The sequence below is a fragment of the Oncorhynchus clarkii genome, chromosome 26 (assembly GCF_045791955.1).
Source record: "Oncorhynchus clarkii lewisi isolate Uvic-CL-2024 chromosome 26, UVic_Ocla_1.0, whole genome shotgun sequence".
Taxonomy (NCBI): domain Eukaryota; kingdom Metazoa; phylum Chordata; class Actinopteri; order Salmoniformes; family Salmonidae; genus Oncorhynchus; species Oncorhynchus clarkii.
In genome coordinates, this window is record NC_092172.1 from 34,014,022 (window position 1) to 34,039,990 (window position 25,969).

Genomic DNA, 25,969 nt, shown 5'->3' on the forward strand with positions numbered 1-25,969 from the left:
TGTACCCAATTTTCAGGAGCCTTGGTTTAGATACGCCATGTTGGGTAGCAACAGCACATCTCCTCGTTATGGCAACGGATAGATTCTCTGATTGCCGTGGCAACACAACAGGACACCTTTAACAACCCTCCAACACATACGCACGTGCACGAGGTTGGGCGAAGATGAGCTTGCATGAGCCCACACACACACACACACACACACACACACACACACACACACACACACACACACACACACACACACACACACAATCCCACCTTAGTCTCCGACAGACTGTTCTCATAGAATTCTAGCTAGAAGCAATTATCTTCTTTTGTGCGTAATTCTATTTATTTGCTCTGTCTGTGACCCTGTAACGTCCACAGATCATCATGTCCCTGGGTTCACAACAGTAATTAGCAACATGCATAATCATGAATATGGTTATTATCATCATTAGAATTCCGTAGGTGGCTCGGATTTTTAGCAAAGACAGTGAAATGACACCACAGGTAAGTTTCCTGAAACCCTTGTAGCTCAACCTGGATAAGGTTACAAAATTCCAGCAACTTTCCCAAAATTACCAGGTTTTCTAGAAGTCCTGGTTCAAAGATTCCCGGAATCAGGATTTCTGAAAAACCTGGGAATTTGGGGAAAGTTAGCAGAATTTTTCAACCCAAGATGTGGAGGGTTATAACGTCTCTCAACAACTCAGCTACAGCCCTTAGAGAGTAACGCTAATAAAATGGATGTGTTTGACTGTACTTTTTCTGTGCCTCCGTGAACGGAAGAAACCTGTCAAGTGAGGTTGGAAAATCTTTCTGTGAATGTGCTAACCCTACTGGTTCAGTTCAATGACTTTACACCTGGGATCCGAAAAACAGCTGTCACCCTGCCACTTGTTTGGTATAGAGCTTATATTTGGGGTTCTGCTGGGGTAAGACAGTTGATCTAACAGAAGACCTCTTTAACCACACACACACACACACACACACACACGGTGGAGAGGCTGGGCGAAGGCGGGTGTCGTCGTGACAACTGAATGGCCGACCAGCAGCACTTTTATACACTCAAATGTATGGAACCAAATGTCCAAGTGTGTGCATGCATATAACTCACCAGTAGGCCGTTAGAGCCGTGCACAGTGACACAGCGGGAGAAGGTGTGGTGGATGGACAGATCGCTGACGGAGGTGGGGGGATCGTAGCCTCCCTTCTGGTCCACGTCTCCGTTCATATGGAAGTGGACAGGGTAGTGACCCATAGACTGTTGTCCCATGTGCTGCAGCTCTACACCGGACACATGCACAGACTTAAAGCCACGCTCCACCTGGGAGGGAGATATGTGGGGAGAGTAGGAGATTGAGACAGTTAGAAAGTGAGACCGCCAGAGAGTGAGACTGCTAGAGAGTGAGATCGTTAGAGTGAGACCACTAGAGAGTGAGACCACTAGAGAGTGAGACCGCCAGAGAGTGAGACCGCCAGAGAGTGAGACCACTAGAGAGTGAGACCACTAGAGAGTGAGACCGCCAGAGAGTGAGACCGCCAGAGAGTGAGACTTCTAGAGAGTGAGATCGTTAGAGTGAGACCACTAGAGAGTGAGACCACTAGAGAGTGAGACCACTAGAGAGTGAGACCGCCAGAGAGTGAGACCGTTAGAGTGAGACCACTAGAGAGTGAGACCACTAGAGAGTGAGACCGCCAGAGAGTGAGACCGCCAGAGAGTGAGACCGCTAGAGAGTGAGACCGTTAGAGTGAGACCACTAGAGAGTGAGACCACTAGAGTGAGACCGCCAGAGAGTGAGACCGCTAGAGAGTGAGACCGCTAGAGTGAGACCACTAGAGAGTGAGACCACTAGAGAGTGAGACCACTAGAGAGTGAGACTGCCAGAGAGTGTGCCAGCCAGAGAGTGAGACCGCTAGAGAGTGAGACCGCTAGAGAGTGAGACCGCTAGAGTGAGACCGCTAGAGAGTGATACCACTAGAGAGTGAGACCACTAGAGAGTGAGACCGCCAGAGAGTGAGACCGCTAGAGAGTGAGACCGCTAGAGTGAGACCGTTAGAGTGAGACCACTAGAGTGAGACCGCCAGAGAGTGAGACCGCTAGAGAGTGAGACCGCTAGAGTGAGACCGCTAGAGTGAGACCGTTAGAGTGAGACCACTAGAGAGTGAGACCACTAGAGAGTGAGACCGCCAGAGAGTGTGCCAGCCAGAGAGTGAGACCGCTAGAGAGTGAGACACGAGAATTTGAATGTGAAAGAAACAGTGAAAGTGTTTAGGTTGTGCCGTGGCGGAGATCTTTGTGGACTATACTCGGCCTTGTCTCAGGATGGTAAGTTGGTGGTTGAAGATATCCCTCTAGTGGTGTGGGGGCTGTGCTTTGGCAAAGTGGGTGGGGTTATATCCTTCCTGTTTGGCCCTGTCCGGGGGTGTCCTCGGATGGGGCCACAGTGTCTCCTGACACCTCCTGTCTCAGCCTCCAGTATTTATGCTGCAGTAGTTTATGTGTCGGGGGGCTAGGGTCCGTTTGTTATATCTGGAGTACTTCTCCTGTCCTATTCGGTGTCCTGTGTGAATTTAAGTGTGCTCTCTCTAATTCTCTCTTTCTCTCTTTCTTTCTCTCTCTCGGAGGACCTGAGCCCTAGGACCATGCCTCAGGACTACCTGACATGATGACTCCTTGCTGTCCCCAGTCCACCTGGCCGTGCTGCTGCTCCAGTTTCAACTGTTCTGCCTTATTATTATTTGACCATGCTGGTCATTTATGAACATTTGAACATCTTGGCTATGTTCTGTTATAATCTCCACCCGGCACAGCCAGAAGAGGACTGGCCACCCCACATAGCCTGGTTCCTCTCTAGGTTTCTTCCTAGGTTTTGGCTTTTCTAGGAAGTTTTTCCTAGCCACTGTGCTTCTACACCTGCATTGCTTGCTGTTTGGGGTTTTAGGCTGGGTTTCTGTACAGCACCTTGAGATATCAGCTGATGTACAAAGGGCTATATAAATAAATTTGATTGGATTTGATTTAGAGAGTGAGACCGCTAGAGAGTGAGACCGTTAGAGAGTGATACCGCTAGAGAGTGAGACCGCTAGAGAGTGAGACCGCTAGAGAGTGAGACCGCTACAGAGTGAGACCGCTACAGAGTGAGACCGATATGGTGAGACCGCTAGAGAGTGAGACCGATATGGTGAGACCGCTAGAGAGTGAGACCGCTAGAGAGTGAGACCGATATGGTGAGACCGCTAGAGAGTGAGACTGCTAGAGAGTGAGACCGCTAGAGAGTGAGACCACTAGAGGGTGAGACCGCTAGAGAGTGAGACCGATATGGTGAGACCGCTAGAGAGTGAGACCGCTAGAGAGTGAGACCGCTAGAGAGTGAGACCGATATGGTGAGACCGCTAGAGAGTGAGACCGCTAGAGAGTGAGACCGCTAGAGAGTGAGACAGCTAGAGAATGAGACCGATATGGTGAGACCGCTAGAGAGTGAGACCGCTAGAGAGTGAGACCGCTAAAGAGTGAGACCGCTAGAGAGTGAGACCGATATGGTGAGACCGCTAGAGAGTGAGACCGCAGGAGAGTGAGACCGCTAGAGAGTGAGACAGCTAGAGAGTGAGACCGATATGGTGAGACCGCTAGAGTGTGAGACCGCTAGAGAGTGAGACCGCTAGAGAGTGAGACCGATATGGTGAGACCGCTAGAGAGTGAGACCGATATGGTGAGACCGCTAGAGAGTGAGACCGCCAGAGAGTGAGACCTCTAGAGAGTGAGACCGCTAGAGAGTGAGACAGGAGAATTTGAATGTGAAAGAAGCAGTGAAAGTGTGAGAGATTGAGTAGGAGACAGATAAAAAGATAGCGAGAGTTTCCATGCATGAGAGACTAATCAAATCGTTTCCAGAATTCTTCATTAAAATGTGGTTGACTAGAATGTAATGGGAAGAATTTGCAGGCAGTGGAGATGGACGTGGCTCCATTCCATACTAGCTGTGGATCTTCTCCTGGGTTGCGTCCCAAATGAGAGCCCTGCATTTCCTGGTCAAAAGTACTGCACTATTATAGGGTGGCATTTGGGACACAGCCCAGGTCCTATGACTGACAGCTTCAATAAACAGCTGTCTATTGAACAGGATGCAGTCCAACTCATTCTAAAGACTATGCCAGTGTGTGTGTGTGTGTGTGTGTGTGTGTGTGTGTGTGTGTGTGTGTGTGTGTGTGTGTGTGTGTGTGTGTCTGTCTGTCTATCTCCTTCCTACGTTGCGCTTCACACTTTGTTCCTGTGCTGTAAATAAAATGTGCCTTCATTTAGACGGAACTCAATCAAAAGAGCTTCCAAGAAACTTTCACTCATTGGAAATGTTCTGCCAAACCTAATTACAGTAATGGCAAACAACATAATACAAGAAACTCTCCCAATGTGACACTCCCTGTCAGCAAAGTGACAATTGTTTATTTGTGCAAACCTTAGCCTGCCTGCTTGCTTAAATCAGGGTTGGTATTTGGCATTGATATTATCCATAGCTGTTATGGTGCTGTGTGTGTGTGTGTGTGTGTGTGTGTGTGTGTGTGTGTGTGTGTGTGTGTGTGTGTGTGTGTGTGTGTGTGTGTGTGTGTCTGCCTGTCTATCTGTCATAGAATCACACTGGCCTAATGACAGCCGACATACCACTGTCTTAACGATGATATTACAGATGTCATTGACAGATTGCGTCACCATATGTCATCTGACGACAGTCATGACCCAAACCAGATCATTACTGTAATAATCTAGTTGGCTGGCGTGTGTGACAGTCTCAGCCCTCTCTGTCCTAACTGTGCTCCCCAGACTCTGGGCGTCTAGCCATGCTAGACGGGGACGGAAGGGTTGTACTTTCTAACTAAACATCTGATTATAACTAAACTCTAGAAACTTTTCCCTTACCCTCACCTAACCTGTAAGGACAATAGATGAGCTCAGTTTCTTAATGTAACCTTTATGTTAACTGGACAGTATAGCCCAAAACAATAGCCCATTTCTTCTGGTGAAGGCCTCAAGGTACTGAATAAACAGACCAGAAAGACATGATCAGGGCTGCAAAACTCTGGTAACCTCACAGACTGTAGCCCTTTCCTACAGACTGTAGCCCTTTCAATGACCTTGAGGCCTCATGGGTGGAAGGTTACGAATATTATTCATAATTAATAAACATTATTCCAAAAACCCACCAAAAATCCGGTGTTTCTATGTCAAACGGTTTTGTTATATTTCAGTCGTCTGTAATGCATTTGAAGTGTAATATTGGGATGCAAACTCAACATTTAACACATTTCAACTGTATATCTGACATGGTACAGGTGTCTTCTTTTTTTATCCCATAACCATGTGTGTGAGGTGTATACTTTGTTTCAAAGTAGAATTGTTTAAGACTACCAAGAAACACTCTGTGTGACCTTGATTTAGCCCACCGCTGTAAAAGGTTAAGGAAGTTAAGCCCTACACACAATATCTACAAGTTTGGATCAGTGGAAGGATAAATAAAAGATGAAAGTAGATGGAAGGACAAAGAGAGGATGTAGGGGTTTATGGAAGGATGAAGAGAAGATGTAGGGGTTTATGGAAGGATGAAGAGAAGATGTAGGGGATTATGGAAGGATGAAGAGAAGATGTAGGGGTTTATGGAAGGATGAAGAGAAGATGTAGGGGTTTATGGAAGGATGAAGAGATGTAGGGGTTTATGGAAGGATGAAGCGAGGATGAAGGGGTTTATGGAAGGATGAAGAGAAGATGTAGGGGTTTATGGAAGGATGAAGAGAAGATGTAGGGGTTTATGGAAGGATGAAGAGAAGATTTAGGGGTTTATGGAAGGATGAAGAGAAGATGTAGGGGTTTATGGAAGGATGAAGAGAAGATGTAGGGGTTTATGGAAGGATGAAGAGAGGATGAATGGGTGGACGGATGAATAAAGTAAAGGTGTAGGGGTTTATGGAAGGATGAAGAGATGTAGGGGTTTATGGAAGGATGAAGCGAGGATGAAGGGGTTTATGGAAGGATGAAGAGAAGATGTAGGGGTTTATGGAAGGATGAAGAGAAGATGTAGGGGTTTATGGAAGGATGAAGAGAAGATTTAGGGGTTTATGGAAGGATGAAGAGAAGATGTAGGGGTTTATGGAAGGATGAAGAGAAGATGTAGGGGTTTATGGAAGGATGAAGAGAGGATGAATGGGTGGACGGATGAATAAAGTAAAGGTGTAGATAGAGGGATAAATAGATAGATTGGAGGGGTAGATTCGAACAATTAATTAAATTACCTTCACGTGTCCTCCAAAAGTGTCAAAGGCGAAGAACTTGCAGGCCTCGTTGCCATAGCAACCAGGTTCCATCTCGCCGTGCACCAGGATGTTGCGACTCAGCAGGCCGACCTCTGCCCGCATGTCCACCCCATCCACCTCCTCACCCATGTGGAGGAACACTGGCTTACCTACACACACACACAAGCACACACGCACGCACACACATAAAGAGTTAGAACATACCTTGCAGCACACACACACACACAAAGTGTTAGAACACATCTGGCAACACACACAGACATACGAATGCACATGTACACACACACACACACACACACACACACCAGGGTTTCCGTTAGCAGGTAATTTCCGGCTTTTGGCCGATAAAATAAATGAAAAGCCGATAAAATTGGAGTCAGCCAAATTGTCCGGGGCTGGTCTGCTGCTGAGGAGAGTGAGAGAGGAGCCTTGGCCTAAGATACTGTTGATTGTGAAGATGGAGCCTTTTTTCATCGAAGTAAAATGAAAATTAGAGAGTAGTGAAAAGCCTACATGGCGGGGTGCCAGACTGCCACCATTTAGTCTCGCTGGGCGAGTTAAAACATGTATTGGTCTCATCTGTGCGAGCTGCACATTACTTTACCTCACTCAAAACGTCTTCGTTTTTATGAGGGTGAAACCATGATTTGGTGAAACAGTAAATTACATTATCCTCATGATTCCTGTAATGAAAGTGTCTGCCTACCTGCCCCTGTTTCGCTGGGGCCTGCTGCTATGTTGAGCGAGGCACTCTCTCTCTCCTTTTCAGAGGGAAAAATGCTCCAGGAGAAAGAAAAGTTATGTATAACACTTTTAAATCCAATTGTGGGGAAAACACAGCTATCCTGTTGTCAAAGGTGGAGAGAGGATGTTCTCAGCTTTCTGTAGATATACTTTTTATTTCTTCGAGCGCAAAAGCAACTATTTTACAAACAAGATATTTGCTATGAAACTATTCTGCAAACAAGACATTCAATATGGCTGTGAGATATGGAGCACACTAAATGTGGATTGACCATTGCGAGTGCATAGATGTTTGTTTTTACATTAAATGTACTGTAATAGCAGTGGTGGGTATTATCTGTAGAGATAGTGACATTGTAGTTGGGTTTTGTTTTTACATTAAATGTACTGTAATAGCAGTGGTGGGTATTATCTGTAGAGATAGTGACATAGTAGTTGGGTTTTGTTTTTACATTAAATGTACTGTCATAGCAGTGGTGGGTATTATCTGTAGAGATAGTGACCTAGAAGTTGGGTTTTGTTTTTACATTAAATGTACTGTCATGACGTGGCCCTCTTTGGGGATAGCAAGTACCATCCTCCTCTCTCTGCACCATCCCCCTCTCTCTCGCACCACCTCTCTCTCTTCCCAATACACCCAGGCTCTGTTATCGCAGGTCATAAATTCCTAGAGGAGTCTCTCTCCTCATGGCCAGAGTGCAGAGAGAGGTTTCAAAGGAGAACAAAGGAACCTCTTCTCCATCATTACCATCACTCTGTTTATACAAGAGTCTCAGTTGTGAGGCTTGCATCTAATTGTTGTATAAAATGAATGAGTAAAAATGAAACTATTTGGGAAATGATTATTATTATAAACTGTTTAATCAAGGACACCCCAATTTCCTTTGGAGTTTAACTAAGTCAAAGGCCCGCCCCATGAGCACAGACATTGATCTGGTGTCATGGGACAGCCCTTTTCTACTGTTCTGGCTATAACCCCCTCCTTGGGAATTTCCCTTTAGACCAGTACCTCGATCACAGAGGGAGATATGGTTTGAGTGGAGATCCAAGATTACCTAGAGGGATTGAGTAGAGACCATAAATCTGAGAATAAGAGCAAATCTTTGATACTAATTACTAGTCTGCAGCTAGGAATTCTATACCATTGAATGCGAAGGCCGACAACCGCCGAAACATAATTTCATACCCACTATAACAACATTTCTGAATGGGACTCTGAAGTATCCATTCTTTTTTTTTTTTTTTTTTTTTTTTTGAATTTTACCCCTTTTTCTCCCCAATTTCGTAGTATCCAATTGTTGTAGTAGCTACTATCTTGTCTCATCGCTACAACTCCCGTACGGGCTCGGGAGAGACGAAGGTTGAAAGTCATGCGTCCTCCGATACACAACCAACCAAGCCGCTGCTTCTTTAACACAGCGCACATCCAACCCGGAAGCCAGCCGCACCAATGCGCCGGAGGAAACACCGTGCACCTGGCCACCTTGGTTAGCGCACCCAGCCAGGAGTCGCTGGTGCGCGATGAGACACCCCTACCGACCAAGCCCTCCCTAACCCGGGCGACGCTAGGCCAATTGTGCGTCGCCCCACGGACCTCCCGGTCGCGGCCGGTTACGACAGAGCCTGGGCGCGAACCCAGGGACTCTGATGGCACAGCTGGCGCTGCAGTACAGCGCCCTTAACCACTGCGCCACCCGGGAGGCCCCTGAAGTATCCATTCTAACCACGAATAATGAGCGGATGAACTTCCAACAGAAAGAAGGACGATTCCAACAGAGATCACGACAACACACTGGGCGTAAATATATATATTGATTGCAATTATTCCCGAATGAGTGAGCATTCATGTGCAAAGGATTAGTATTTCAATTGTTATAATTATCAACTATGTAATGTCTTTTGTCTTTCGTGCCCTTCTCAGTCCCTTTGTCTACCAAGCCGCCATACCGGTTAAGCCCACTAGGGCACATACCCTATCATTTCCTTGTAACCATATCTACTTTGTTTGTTTGTTGATACATTTCTGTGATCATTTAGTTAGTTAATAAATAAATGATTGAGACAATTGATGTATGGATGATTCATAGTGAAGACTGGGTTTGTGCAGATAACCAACAATTTATGACGTTTGGAATGAGACTAACGTGAGGTAAAGAATAATTCATTAATTAGAAGACTAATTGATCAGATATTAAAATATCTGAAAGTTATATTAGGAAAATTATAACTTTGTAATCTGAATATTTTCCTTGGTGCCCCGACTTCCTAGTTAATTACATTTACGTGATTAGTTTAATCACGTAAAAATAATTACAGAGAATTGATTTGATAAAACAACAGTCTTCAGTTTAATGATGCCAAAGACATGACAGTACTGTTAGATTAAAACATGGTTACTAGTGGTGGGTATTATCTGTAGAGATAGTGACATAGTAGTTGGGTTTTGTTTTTACATTAAATGTACTGTCATAGCAGCGGTCGGTATTATCTGTAGAGATAGTGACATAGTAGTTGGGTTTTGTTTTTACATTAAATGTACTGTCATAGCAGCGGTCGGTATTATCTGTAGAGATAGTGACATAGTAGTTGGGTTTTGTTTTTACATTAAATGTACTGTAATAGCAGTGGTGGGTATTATCTGTAGAGATAGTGACATAGTAGTTGGGTTTTGTTTTTACATTAAATGTACTGTCATAGCAGCGGTCGGTATTATCTGTAGAGATAGTGACCTAGTAGTTGGGTTTTGTTTTTACACTTACTCAGGTGGTGAATTTGCCCCAATAAATTGGCCTATAATATTAGAGCACATTAAGATGCAAATTAATCTCTATTGAAAGAAATACAATCAGAAAATTCTGAGCACTGTTTTAACAGTAAAATATAACAATATCATAATTGTCAGCTCAAAATGCATGACAATCACTGGGTTAGGTTGGTCATTCAAATATTTAGAATCAGAAGATGAAAATATGACGAAACAACGTATTTCTTCAACAACATCTCAGTAGCCTAACACACTTTTTAATAAAGCACTGTGAATTTTACAGCAATTTGTTTCTATTGCGTAATGCCGCAAATGTTTTTGATTGTACCACCAAAATCATGGGCTTGTGCCACCAACTGAAAAACTTAGTGTCACCAGTGTCACCATGGTAACATGTTAGTCTGGAGCCCAGCTACAAGGGAAATGTCCTCTGTATGGACAAGTTTGAATATTGTAGTGAACTAAGATGAGATGGATGTTGAAGCGGCCAAATGCAGTCTACTGTGCAACTGGCTATTCAGGTAGGATGCCATTTTGGACCTTTAAATATGTTTTTATTTTTGTGTGTATTTATAATAATTTGTTTTATCATTATTATTACTGTATATTATAGTTATTATTCTATACCTATGTATTAATATAAATATGCAAACAATGTTTTGTTTAATTCTGTTGAGACATTTTTCTGATTGAACATTCAGGCCTACCAGAGTTACTACTATAATATAACAATATAATGCTGATCTTGATACAAAATATTCCGAAAATTAACGAATTAGCTTTCTTCTGTATGCCAATATCTGTATAGCAGATGCAGTATGCTAACTGACAAGAATAAATACCTTAATGTCGTTGTCTTAAAGCATATCTCTATCTCTGGGGCTAGCCCTAAGCTTCCTAAATAGTACTATCATTAAATAGTACCCGCAAAACACCAGTCTCAACATCAACAGTGAAGAGGCGACTCCAGGATGCTGGCCTTCTAGGCAAAGTTGCAAAGATAAAGCCATATCTCAGACTGGCAAATAAAAAGAAAAGATTAAGATGGTCAAAAGAACACAGACACTGGACTATCTGTCACCTCTTCACTGTTGACATTGGGACTGGTGTTTTGCAGGTATTATTTAATGAAGCTGCCACTTGAGGACCTTTGAGGCGTCTGTTTCTCAAACTAGACACTCTAATGTGCTTGTCCTCTTGCTCAGTTGTGCACCGGGGCCTCCCACTCCTCTTTCTATGGGGAGGCAGGTTGCAAGATCAAATCCCTGAGCTGACAAGGTAAAAATCTGTCGTTCTACCTCTGAACAAGGCAGTTAACCCACTGTTCCTAGGCCATCATTGAAAATAAGAATTTGTTCTTAACTGACTTGCCTAGTTAAATAAAGGTATTCTGGTTAGATCCAGTTTGCGCTGTTGTTATACGAGATCTTCAGCTTCTTGGCAGTTTCTCGCATGGAATAACCTTCATTTCTCAGAACAAGAATAGACTGACAAGTTTCAGAAGTAATTTTGAGACTGTAATCGAACCCACAAATGCTGATGCTCCAGATACTCAGCTAGTCTAAAGAAGTCCAGTTTTATTGCTTCTTTAATCAGGACAACAGTTATTAGCAGTGCTAACACAATTGCAAAAGGGTTTTCTAATGACCAACTAGCCTTTTAAATGATAAACTTGTATTAGCTAACACAACATGGCATTGGAACACAGGAGTGATGGTTGCTGATAATGGACCTCTGTACACCTATGTAGATATTCCATTGAAAATCAGCCGTTTCCAGCAACAAAAGTCATTTAAAACATTAACAATGTCTACACTATATTTCTGATCAATTTGATGTTATATTAAATGAACAAAAAATTGCTTTAATTTCAAAAACAAGGACATTTCTAAGTGACCCCAAACTTTTGAACGGTAGTGTATATATTAATATTAATATCATACAGTGGACACCTACACCTATAGGTCTATGCATCCAATGCCCTGATGCATTTAGTGCTCTGACTGCTGAACCATGAGGTGGACAATTATTGTTTTAGAAAAGTAAAAACCAATAAAGCAATAGGCTTAAAGTTTAGCATATTCTACACACCCAAACACAAGGAATAGTTGTTTGTAATTAGTTAGGCTGTTTTTAAGGACATGTAAATGTGGCTCATTTGGTCAACATCCCTCGTCTATTGATGGTGCTGGCTTCGTGGGTGGAAGCCCTAATGGGTTATGCTCCCAATCCATATGTCTGATACATTTAAATCTTCCCTGACACACACACACTGTATGTACGCGCACACACACACACACACACACACACACACACACACACACACACACACACACACACACACACACACACACACACACACACACACACACACACACACACACACACACACACACACACACACACACACACACACACACACACACACACACACACACACACACACACACACACACACACACACACACACACACACACACACACACACACACACACACAAAAGCACTTGCCTGGAAGATGTGAGACCATCACTCTCAGAAGGCAACCAGAGAATGTTTTAGTGTTGTTCTTTAGAGTCAATTTTACACTAGTGGGAGAAAATTGCCCTGTGATTTTAGAAGGCCTTTTAGGCTGAAAGTGGAGGGAGAGAAACTAGAGTGCGTGCTTTTGTGTGTGTGTGTGTGTAGAGGAATCACTTCCAAGCAAAATTCCACATTTGTGCAGGTCCTCTAGAAGTTGGGAGACAGCATCAAAACCGGCCACTAGGGGCAAAAAACAACATTAAAAACTAGTGCCCCACACTGGGATTGAACCCAGTGGTTTCTGTGTGCCTAAATTTAACACATTGGTCACAGAATGTCGTCACTCACTCACACAGGAATCGGTCTGTGAAGGATTTGTCTGTATTTGAATGTGATTGTCTGTCTCTTCAGACATCTCCCTTTAGTCTGAAGATGTCAACACCTCACAGCTGTCACCAGAACCACTCTGTAGTTGGCAGGGCCGCAGACCAAACACACAGAGAGAAAGGGTGAGACATGGGAAGAGATTTAATGGAGGGAGGTTGAGGAAGATGATGATGTTGGGTGTTAAAGGTCACAGAATGAGTCTGCCAGTCCAGCTACTGGGGAGCTAGATATATGACAGATGACAACTATTAGAGGGGGATGGAGAGAGGAGAGGAATATACACATCACGAGATGAGAGGAGAGAAAGGGGGAGAGGAAATTAGAGAGTGAGAGGAGAGGTTGTGACAAGAACAGCCCACTGTCTGTGACATCTAATGACCCAAGTAGATACTAAAGAAATATTAATGAGTTCAGAACATTCACTTTCCCCAGGTTCAGTCTTCTCTCCTCACTAATGGCATCATATTACATGATTTCTTAAGAGGAGAAAAACATGAAAAAATAACAAAACAAAAAGAGAGGAATCTAAGAAAAGAACAGCTCCTACTGCCCGCCCACACACTAGACACAAACACTACAGTCATTAAATGCCAAAGAGTTATTGAAGAAAAAGAAGAAGAAAGGGAATTAAATGAAAAATAACAGTAAAAGAATCAGAGACACAGCTGGTCACCCACGCATCTCAACCCTCCTTTACTGATAAAACCTTTCTGTGCACAAAGAAAGTGACTGGATCACTTCTCAGGATTTACTCATCAGTACAATAAAGACTGACAGCAATCTCGCACCCATTGTCTCTCTCCCCCGGCCCCCCTTCTCTCCGCCCTCTTTCTCTCTTTCCTCCGCTCCTGCCCCCATCTCTCCCAAATGTTAATGATGCGGAGGAGACAGGCAGAGGTAGATACCTGGGTACTGTTGGTTCTGAAATGGTCTGCCTTGAGGGAGCCGTTGGAAAGAATCACGGCCACCTTTTGCCCTGCTACTGGCGCTCCCCTGACAACACTGACGAAGTGCATCCTCCACTGACGAACGGAGAGAGTTGGAGAACATACCGTGACCCTATTAGGAATGAGAATTTGTCTGTGACTGTTTGTATAACTGTGTCTGCCAGCCTAACTGCCTGCCTGTCTGAGATTACCATGGTCAAAAGATTTAATTTGGATATACACATTAATATTATTGTGAACCACATGCAGAGACACATTATCAACTGTCCCTGAAAATGCATCATTAGCCACACACACACACTTTCCAATTAAAAGACTCTCTCTCTCTCTCTCTCTCTCTCTCTCTCTCTCTCTCTCTCTCTCTCTCTCTCTCTCTCTCTCTCTCTCTCTCTCTCTCTCTCTCTCTCTCTCTCTCTCTCTCTCTCTCTCTCTCTCTCTCTCTCTCTCTCTCTCTCTCTCTCTCTCTCTCTCTCTCTACGCACTGGCCACGCCCACATGCAAGACAGAAATAGCAGACACACTGTATATAACTTATTAACTGACTGCCTACCTTTATCCAAACAGGCTTATGTTTTGGTGTCATGGCCTTCATCAGAGCCTTGGGTAGACTAGCCTCTGCCTAACTCTTTAGACATCCACAACAAGAGCTTCTAATTGTGCATCACTGGAGGGCTACGAGCGGAATGAATAAATACAGAAATGAAATGAATAGGTAGATCGAAGTTGAAAGGGGTTAGTGATGAGCCAGAGTCTACCTTTCATTAAAATAGATTGAACACACACACACACCTAATTAATAGGCCTAGAAAACAGAGGTGCAGCCCCTAGATAAACAACTCATTATTCAGGGAATTTTAAACATTGATGTATCTACTGTGGAAGTCTTCAGAGTGATCTACTATCTCTCTGCTCTTATAGTCAAACTAACAAAAAGCATGCAAGCATACACACACACGCACACGCACGCGTGTGCGCACACACACACACACACACACACACACACACACACACACACACACACACACACACACACACACACACACACACACACACACACACACACACACACACACACACACACACACACACACACACACACACACACACACACGCGCGCGCACGCACACTCACACGCACACACACAGCCAATTGTGGTCACTTTTAGAAAGCAGAGATAGAGCCAGAGAGAATGGCTGGGAGCTGAAAGGAATGAAGGCAGCGACCAAAAATAATGTCATGTAACATCAACACAGGTAAGGTTAACTGACAACTGTATCACAGGAGGTTGGTGGCACCTTAATTGGGGAGGACAGGCTAGTGGTAATAGCTGGAGCAGAATAGGTGCAATGGTCCAAATACATCAAATACATGGTTTCCATGGTTTCCATGTGTTTTGATGCCATTCCATTTACGCCGGTCCAGCCATTATTATGAGTCGTCCTCCCCTCAGCAACCACCACTGAACTGTGTGTGTGTGTGTGTGTGTGTGTGTGAAGTCTGTCAGAGTGTATGGTCTCTCTCTCTGAGAAGAACACTCAGTCCCTTTCTCCCTTCCTCTCACTGAACCAGAGAGAGACGTTTCATTGGCTGAAACACAGTCCCAACAGACACAGACACACATGCAAGCAGACAGATAAACACAAATACAAAAAACAAGCATCCACACCCACACACCTACACACAACCACACAGACCCACACACACCGTCTTGCTGTAGGCTGGTTTCACCTACTAGTCTAATAACAGATCTTTTCATGTTTCTCTCTTTGATATTATAGTCCTCTGATCATCTGGTTCAGGGAGGGGCAACTGGCGGCTCGCGGCCCACGGATCAATTTCCCCCAAAAACTCAGCTTCTCAACGTCCTGTTGAGGGGTGGGTGGGTACCAAGAAAAGGTATTCCATGCTGTGAATTCTGGCTCCATGCACACACACACACACACACACCTTATGGGCCCTGGTCAAATTAGTGCACTATATAGGAAATAGTCAATTAGAGGATAGTCAATTAGAGACATAGGCTCTGGTGGCTTGCTAGACATCTGAGCAAACACTATGAACAAGTCTTGATGACAAACTTCTTTAACACAAACAAACTATACTAACACAGTAGAGGAACTCCTCAATGAAGGGCCAAACTATACTAGCAGATTAGCCGTATAGAGAGAGAGAGAGCGAGAGAGAGAGAGAGGTACGGTGACATCCGTACGGTGACATCAGTATCCGTAAGACAGAGCGATAGAAAGACAGTGTCTGAATAACTAACTAACTACATTCTAAATAGAAGGCATATTCAGTATCATGTTTTATAGGATGTGATACTTCAAAAATGTAGTATGCTTTAAATGGCAGGATGTCATTCTCATTTCATCTTCTTAATCTAGTAGAATTCACTGCAAACTATTGAGGACAAGAATCCTCTTAAGATCCACGTGTCTGACAACAGGTGATAATCAGGGTAAGCGCTGAACGAATGGAGGGAATCAACGCATTTGTACATTAGATGTACATTAGATAACACATGCTCAGTAGAATGAGACTAGTATGCTGATGTTTGTGCTGCAGTCCTCTTCTAATAAACAGTACGTTCTCAATAGTATGCAGTACGATTAGTACACAGTATGCAGTACGATTAGTACACAGTATGCAGTACGATTAGTACACAGTATGCAGTACGATTAGTACACAGTATGCAGTTTTAGTAAGTAGTACGCAAGACAGATTTCAGACACGGCCAAAGAGAAAGCGAGAGAGAGACAGAGAGAGAGAGAGAGAGATGGATAAAGATGTAGAGACAGAGAAAGAGAGACAGATGGATAAAGATGTAGAGACAGAGAAAGAGAGATAGATGGATAAAGATGTAGACAGAGAAAGAGAGACAGATGGATAAAGATGTAGAGACAGAGAAAGAGAGATAGATGGATAAAGATGTAGACAGAGAAAGAGAGACAGATGGATAAAGATGTAGATACAGAGAAAGAGAGACAGATGGATAAAGATGTAGAGACAGAAAGAGAGAGATGGATGGATAAAGATGTAGATACAGAGAAAGAGAGACAGATAGATAAAGATGTAGAGACAGAAAGAGAGAGATGGATGGATAAAGATGTAGAGACAGAGAAAGAGAGACAGATGGATAAAGATGTAGAGACAGAGAAAGAGAGATGGAGAGCAATTACATAAGATATAATGCGATGTAGAGAGGAAGCTCATGACTTACTATGATGCCCCAGAGGCCTTCAGAAGCCTGGGAATAGATTAATGTTTGGCCCCAGGAAGAGAGAGCCTTTCTGGGATTCTAGCATTTCCCACTGCAAGTGCTGCCTAAATCCCTGTAAGTCAGATGGAATGGAGTTCAGGTTTGGAGATATAGTTGAGACGTGCTTCGGGCCAGGGATCTGATTAGGAACATGTTGTATAGGTATACAGGGATTTAGACAGTGTTTGCTGCCAGAAGCCTCTGGAGCTTCATAGTAAGTCAAGCTTCCTTTCTTCATCTCATCGAATTGCTCACTATCTTCCTCTGTCTCTCTCTCAGGTTCAGACTGCTCTCAATGAACACTTGTTTGACTATTGTCTCTATGCTTGTATAATGGTGTGGCAGACACTGACACAGACACAGACCCACACAGACACACACAGACACACACACACACACAAACACACACAGACACAGACACACACAGACAAAGAAAGGTGGTGGGGTGTCAGAATACTTGTTTGAATTTTGTGAGTCTGTCTGGCCAAAGAAGTCACTTGGTTTGGACCATTTGCATGAAAAGAAAAAAGAACTTAAGAAGGCTTTAGGGTTGTGTCCCAAATTACACCCTATTCCCTTTACAGTGCTACTAGATCCCTGGTCAAATGTAGTGCACTGCGGCCATTTGGGACACTGACTAGGAGTTGGAACACTCTAACCTTGTTATTGCTCACACACACACACACACACACACACACACACACACACACACACACACACACACACACACACACACACACACACACACACACACACACACACACACACACACACACACACACACACACACACACACACACACACACACACACACACACACACACACTATTATACAACTCACTATTATACAACTTCCACTTATACATTCACAAGAATCTCTCCAACAGCTATTTTCAGCACATAAACGATCTTCTCTCTGTCCGTTCCAATGAGCAGTGTGTTACAAAACCACTGTCATTCAACCATTGTCATTTAGTAGCTCAAGCTTCTGCGCTGGGAAGCAGAAATCTGGGGCATACAAACATTACCTATGCTTCATTCTCAGGCCTGTATTCTCCCTATATAGTGCACTATATATCCCTATTGGCCCTAATCTAAAGTAGTGCACTATATAGTAAACAGGGTGGCATTTTGGACACAAACCATGTCTCTCTGTCTGTCTCTCTGTCCATCATTCAACACATCAATCCATGCCAAGGCTGTGGCAGCAAGGTTGAAGGTGCTTACACACACACACACACACACACACACACACACACACACACACACACACACACACACACACACACACACACACACACACACACACACACACACACACACACACACACACACACACACACACACACACACACACACACACACACACACACACACACACACACACACACACACACACACACACACACCCCATAAATCAGTTGGAGCAGCTGGGCTGTCAGGTTAACTGAATAAACCCCTAGTCATGTTCTATGTTTTGTGTGGACCCCAGGAAGAATAGCTGCTGCTTCTTCAACAGCTAATGGGGAACCCAATAAAGATACACACACAGTCTAGATTGGTGAAAGTTATGAAATGGAATCCTTGTTTCTGCCTTAGTAGCTGTCCTATAGTCTAAGGTCTATGACTTTTGACTCGGTTGCTATTGCAACAGACGTTAGGTCGGTCAACCTTAGACTTATATTTTTCACACGGAGACTTAACTTGCTGATGCAAAGTACAGACATTACAGCAGCATCACCTTGCACACACACACACCAACGCAAGTACACACACACACACACACACACACAAGTACACACCCTCCACCATCCTTGGACACTGTGCTATCTAACCTCCAAACGAGCTTCAATGCCAAACACTCCTTCCGTGGCCTCCAACTGCTCTTAAACGCTAGTAAAGCCAAATGCATGCTTTTCAACCGTTCACTGCCTGCACCCGCACGCCTGACTAGCATCACCACCCTGGATGGTTCCGACCTAGAATATGTGGACATCTATAAGTACCTAGGTGTCTGGCTAGACTGTAAACTCACCTTCCAGACTCATATCAAACATCTCCAATCGAAAATCAAATCTAGAGTCGGCTTTCTATTCCGCAACAAAGCCTGCTTCACTCACGCCGCCAAACTTACCCTAGTAAAACTGACTATCCTACCGATCCTCGACTTCGGCGATGTCATCTACAAAATTGCTTCCAACACTCTACTCAGCAAACTGGATGCAGTTTATCACAGTGCCATCCGTTTTGTCACTAAAGCACCTTATACCACCCACCACTGCGACCTGTATGCTCTAGTCGGCTGGCCCTCGCTACATATTCGTCGCCAGACCCACTGGCTCCAGGTCATCTACAAGTCCATGCTAGCTAAAGCTCCGCCTTATCTCAGTTCACTGGTCACGATGGCAACACCCATGGTAACACGCGCTCCAGCAGTTGTATCTCACTGATCATCCCTAAAGCAAACACCTCATTTGGCCGCCTTTCGTTCCAGTTCTCTGCTGCCTGTGACTGGAACGAATTGCAAAAATCGCATTTTTACCTACCTCATCCCCATACTGTTTTTATTTATTTACTTTTCTGCTCTTTTGCACACCAATATCTCTACCTGTACATAACCATCTGATCATTTATCACTCCAGTGTTAATCTGCAAAATTGTAATTATTCGCCTACCTCCTCATGCCTTTTGCACACAATGTATATAGACTCTCCTTTTTTTATACTGTGTTACTGACTTGTTAATTGTTTACTCCATGTGTAACTCTGTGTTGTCTGTTCACACTGCTATGCTTTATCTTGGCCAGGTCGCAGTTGCAAATGAGAACTTGTTCTCAACTAGCCTACCTGGTTAAATAAAGGTGAAATACATGTTTTTTTTAAATTTTTTATCCACCCCACACTCACTCACCTTGGACTTTAACCTGTGTGGGCCCACAGGCAGGGCAGGGTAGTATGGTGAACTCCTCAGCCTGGTGCATAGAGTAGTCAGTACTGGCCAGCACCAGTCTGTCTCCTGGGCCCCAGCCTTCAGCTGGCTCAGATAACTCCAGGACAGTGCTGTTGGAAAGATGCACTATAGAGATGGAGGCCTGGGGACGCACTGGAGGGACAGAGAAATACGTCAATCAATTTGGTTATATCAAATGCACTGACACACACACAAACGCACGCACCCATCCCATAAATCAGTTGGAGCAGCTGGGCTGTCAGGTTAACTGAATAAACTCCAATGAAGAGGAGCCGTGTTCTCTCTCTCTCTCTCTCTCTCTCTCTCTCTCTCTCTCTCTCTCTCTCTCTCTCTCTCTCTCTCTCTCTCTCTCTCTCTCTCTCTCTCTCTCTCTCTCTCTCTCTCTCTCTCTCTCTCTCTCTCTCTCTCTCTCTCTCTCTCTCTCTCTCTCTCTCTCTCTCTCTCTCTCTCTCTCTCTCTCTCTCTCTCTCTCTCTCTCTCTCTCTCTCTCTCTCTCTCTCTCTCTCTGTCTCTGTCTGTATAATAATTTGTTCTTAACTTACTTGCCTAGTTAAATAAATGTTTACATTTTTTTTAAAGCCGTTGGCACACACAGAAACACATGCATGTGGACACACACACATACAGATGCACACGGGCACCCAACTACAGACCGGTGTCCGTACCTAGTTTACCACAGAGGAAGCGTACTCGGTAGTTGTGGCAGAGGCCGTGGCTCTGGTCCTTGTTGAGACAGACGAAGCCGTAGTCCCTGTCAGACTTATAGATGACATCTCCTGTCTCGTTAGATGGCACACCATCATGGGACTCAGCCTGGAAGAGAGAGAGAAGGAAGAGGTAGAGGGAAAATAATAATTACATTTGTCACAGCAGTGCTTAACAGAAGCCTTGCCTTCGACATCCAAACAACAAACCAAGACGGCAGTTTGTTTATGGTAAAATAATGTCTGTTTAAAACACTGAGGAGAAAGAAGTGAGCTTTTTCCTGTCACAGTAGACTGTGTGGGTATGACAGACAGAAAGTGACTGACAGTGTGTGCGTGTGTGTGTTTAGTCTTCACTGTGGATACATGGTGGCAGAGTGAATGTAGTATCTGTGAACACACACACAGTGCTGGCTGCTGTGGCCTCATCATAATAACAGGCAATAAAAATGGAAATAGATCAAGCTAAGCTTTGACTTCTTTTGGCACATTATTGTTCCAAAGTTATTCGACTGCTACAGAGCTATTGGCACCAGCTGTTCAGGTGTGTGTGTGTGTGTGTGTGTGTGTGTGTGTGTTTTACCTGTATATCCATGGGAGTGCTACAGAGGCGGTCAGGGTAAGCCTTGTGGAGGTCAGACAGCTTCTCCCAGTCTCCTGATCCTCTCTCATCATCTCTGTCAAACCACTCAGTCCACTCTGCCTCTGTGACACACACACTCATTTCAATGGGATTCCTACACACCGTTGCCAAGATGTTGATGTGTGTGTGTGCATGAATGTGTGTGTGTGTGTGTGTGTGTGTGTGTGCATGGAGCTAGAATTCACAGCATGGAATACCTACCCCCCCCCCCCCCCCCCCTCTCTGTTGAGCTGAATTTAAATCAAAGGCTTTCAAACAGTGATGACATGCCCCCGACGGCCAGTCAGAAGTGAGTGTGTGTTACCTTGCACCCATTGGCTGGAAGTGGTGATGGTGAAGTGCTCTCCGTATTCTGACTGGAACATGCGTGAACTACGAGCCTCCGAGGAGGCTTTGGTCCCTGTTTTCACACACACACACACACACACACACACACACACACACACACACACACACACACACACACACACACACACACACACACACACACACACACACACACACACACACACACACGAGTCAGCAGAGTAAGTAGAGGACATGCCCAGCATACTTTAACAGTCTGTGTTTTCTTTCTTTCACTCTCCCACTAACTGTCCGTCCGTCCGGCTGTCCGTCTGTTGTCTGTCCGTCTGCCCGGCTGTCCGTCTGTTGTCTGTCTGTTCGTCTGTCTGTTCATCTTTCTGTTTGTCTGTCTGTCCAGACAGGTGTTTGGTTTATAACATCTATAACACTATGTAAACTAAGAAATACAAGTACAATAGAGAGCGAAAGAGAGAGAGAGAGAGAGAAGGGGAGAAATACTCTAGAAAGAAAGAGAGAGAGAGAGAGAGAGAGAAGGGGGAGATATACTCTAGAAAGAAAGAAAGAGAGAGAGAGAGAAGGGGAGAAATACTATAGAAAGAAAGAGAGAGAGAGAGAAGGGGAGAAATACTCTAGAAAGAAAGAGAGAGAGAGAGAAGGGGGATATATATTCTAGAAAGTAAGATAGAGAGAGAGGGGAGATATACTCTAGAAAGTAAGAGAGAGAGAGAAGGGGAGAAATACTCTAGAAAGAAAGAGAGAGAGAGAAGGGGGAGATATACTCTGGAAAGAAAGAGAGAGAGAGAGAAGTGGATAAATACCCTAGAAAGAAAGAGAGAGAAAGAGAGAGAGAAGGGGGAGATATATTCTAGAAAGTGAAAGAGAGAGAGAGAGAGGGGAGATATATTCTAGAAAGTAAGAGAGAGAGAGAGAGAGAGAGAGAGAGAGAGAGAGAAAGGGGAGAGATACTCTAGAAAGTAAGAGAGAGAGAGAGAGAGAGAGAGAGAGAGAAAGGGGATAGATACTCTAGAAAGTAAGAGAGAGAGAGAGAGAGAGAGAGAGAGAGAGAGAGAGAGAAAGGGGAGAGATACTATAGAAAGTAAGAGAGAGAGAGAGAGAGAGAGAGAGAGAGAGAAAGGGGAGAGATACTCTAGAAAGTAAGAGAGAGAGAGAGAGAGAAAGAGAAAGGGGAGAGATACTCTAGAAAGTAAGAGATTGAGAGAAGTGAAGGGAGAGAGGGAGGTGGATGAAAGAAAGAGATATTGTGAGGGAGAGGTTGAGGGAAGAGAAAGGAGAGAGAGATGAGAGAGAGGTTCACCTTGATAGATAGCATGATCCTCCACTGCAGAGGACGAGTTGCCTTTCAACGCAATGAAACTCCAGGGATGACTGAGGAGAGATGGATGGAGGGAGGGAGAGAAGAGGTGGAGAGACAGAAAGTGGAGAGGGGGGGGAAGAAATAGGGAGATTGAAAGTGTGAGGATGCAAGAGGACAAGGATAGATGGAAAGTAAAGAAAAATATGGAGGAGAGGGGAGAGAGATATTGACATTAGACACACACAGATACGCACACACGCGCACACACACACACACACACACACACACACACACACACACACACACACACACACACACACACACACTTCCAGCTAGCCCTGGTAATGATGTTGACATAAGGAGTGACGGGCTGTCGGAAAAACCCAGAGGCAGGATGGGTAATTACAGTAGCAATCCCATCATGCCTCACTCTTGCGAGGACACAGTGACACGAGTGTCAGGGGAGAGATGTGTGTGTGTGTGTGTTTGTGTGTGCGTGTGGCGTGCTAGGTGTCTGAAGAGAGTCTGTGTGATATTCACACTAAGACATTCCATCTACATTATGCATTAGGATTCCACCAGGAACAGTCAGAGAACTGACATTAGAACAAAAGTCATCGTCAACGTTCTAGCTGGTCATTTAGAAAAAAGGAAAAGGAGTCCGTTCCCAGCCACTGAAACAAACTGAGTGACTTGGTGTACAGAGAGAAGAGGAGAGGGCCAACCACCGAGCCTTGGGGGACATAAGTAGTGAGCAGTTCCCAGCCACTGAAACAAACTGAGTGACTTGGTGTATAGAGAGAAAAGGAAAGGGCCTACCACCGAGCCTTGGGGGACATCAGTAGTGAGCAGTTCCATTTTGCTGTCTTGTAGCTTTGCTACCTATAATGCATGTGTAGGACATGGGGATGTGTGAAACGTATTCCTTAGCCTGAAGAGGTCCCGAGTTTGCACCAGGTGTGGGCCGAATCAGGAGGAAGAACTCGCTAATCAAGCAGCGTGACGTCCTTTACACTAGCTAGCCATCATGTTCTCATTCTAACAGCAACGTTACCGGAGACAAGCAAAATGATGTGACGTTTTATATAGATCAGCATGCCAGATATATCTCTAAAGGTGTCTACAATAAGACATTATATCAACAACTATAGGCTTTCATGACATGTAAGGGCAACACACACACACACACAGACACACAGACACACACAGACACACACAGACACACACAGACACACACACACACACACACACACACACACACACACACACACACACACACACACACACACACACACACACAAAAATACCACTGTGACTTTGGTAAACATATGTAAATTGCATTCATGGAGGATGGATTGCTGAGATCTTCTTGTTGCCAAAATGATTGCCTTATTAAAATGTTCTCTGGCACACCGCAAATAATACATTCCTTATTCTGCTTTAACACTGTTTGGCACAAGTGTCAGGAAGGATAGGCGACAAGAGACATCGGTCCTTCATCGGTCTTTCTCTCTCTCTCTCTTCTCATCTGAGGACGTGGTGTGGAGATGTTTCTGTGGGATACTTGTAAACTTTGGTTCTCTGGATGTTGGAGAAAATTAGCTGTGACTTACTCGACAACAGTAGACAAACACACACACACACACACTGACACTGACACTGACACACACACGCACTGACACACACACACTTTTATAATTTGGACACTAACCGGGTTACTGCACTGGCGTTGCTGCCAAGCTTCCCATTCTCTGTGGTATTAAACTCATGTTGCCTTGCATTCAGTCTTCAAATGCATTATATTTCCACACCATCAAAATGTGCAAAAAAAAGTCCTCTATCCATTGCTTTGGAATTGTTTATGTTCCCTGACTGTCTAGCTTTCATTTGGATGACTCTTATCAAGCTGGACAGAGTGAAGAGACTATAGATGACTATTATCAAGCTGGACAGAGTGAAGAGACTATAGATGACTTATCAAACTGGTCAGAGTGAAGAGACTATAGATGACTTATCAAGCTGGACAGAGTGAAGAGACTATAGATTACTGTTATCAAGCTGGATAGAGTGAAGAGACTATAGATGACTTATCAAGCTGGACAGAGTGAAGAGACTATAGATGACTTATCAAGCTGGACAGAGTGAAGAGACTATATATGACTGATATGAAGATGGACAGAGTGAAGATACAATAGATGTAGGTCAATTCTACACATTTTGCATTTATTTTTGTAATTTAATTGTTGATTAAGGTTATTTCCCTAAACCACCCGCAGGATGGATTTAATGGGTGTGTTTGACACACCTGCTCTAAGCCATGGTAAACCCTCCTGACCACACATGTGCACGTACGCACGTACGGACACACACACACTGATTCTTCTAACCCCATTCTGACAGCCATTGTCAGACATTCCAACATACTGGTGGTGGTTGAGTTGAGTTCTACTGTATGGAAGGAATGCAATAAGTCTGAATATACGATTAGCTCACTTAAATGCTACTCACTAACCCTCAGTTTAAGAGTTTTTTTTCCTCCAAGGCCTGAATCCAGCTGTATTAGGTTTTCGTATCATAGCTAAATTTACTTTCAATTTTCCATGCATTCCTGAGATACTTTAATACATTGAGAGAGAGAGAGAGAGAGAGAGAGAGAGAGAGAGAGAGAGAGAGAGAGAGAGAGAGAGAGAGAGAGAGAGAGAGAGAGAGAGAGAGAGAGAGAGAGAGAGAGAGAGAGAGAGAGAGAGAGAGAGAGAGAGACTTGCTAGCATATGTTTCTTCCTTTTATTTCTTCTTCTCTGCCCTGCTTTCTCTAAGCAGTCCTGTGCCAGGAGAGATAAAGAGACACTGGTGGCTAGACGAGGGAGAGGGAGAGAAAGTAAGAGGGAGAATAAGAGGCTATAAATCAGAGTGTGATGTTATGCAATGCTACATCGCTATGCTAGGTCAGCCTGCGCAGCACTGCCTGACAAACAGGTTAGGAGAGTAGTCATCTGCTAGCGCTACGCTAGGAGGCTATGCTAGGTCAGCCAGCGCAGCACTGCCTGACAAACAGGTCAGGAGAGGAGTCATCTGCTAGCGCTACGCTAGGAGGCTATGCTAGGTCGGTACGCTGGGTGGC

The 25,969-nt window shown here is 44.3% G+C and overlaps 1 protein-coding gene across 4 annotated transcripts in view; it reads right to left on the reverse strand.

The window, feature by feature from the left end:
- Positions 1-25,969, reverse strand: part of LOC139384481 (cell migration-inducing and hyaluronan-binding protein-like) — a 176,285-nt gene that overhangs the window by 49,920 nt on the left and 100,396 nt on the right. For all 4 annotated transcript variants that reach the window (XM_071129267.1, XM_071129266.1, XM_071129268.1 and 1 more), the window contains exons 7-13: positions 22,849-22,919; positions 21,532-21,627; positions 21,168-21,289; positions 20,546-20,693; positions 19,821-20,012; positions 6,267-6,436; positions 1,102-1,311 (exon numbers count right to left, since the gene is read on the reverse strand). In XM_071129267.1, coding sequence (XP_070985368.1) covers positions 1,102-1,311; positions 6,267-6,436; positions 19,821-20,012; positions 20,546-20,693; positions 21,168-21,289; positions 21,532-21,627; positions 22,849-22,919 — 1,009 coding nt within the window. The remainder of the gene's footprint in view (positions 1-1,101; positions 1,312-6,266; positions 6,437-19,820; positions 20,013-20,545; positions 20,694-21,167; positions 21,290-21,531; positions 21,628-22,848; positions 22,920-25,969) is intronic.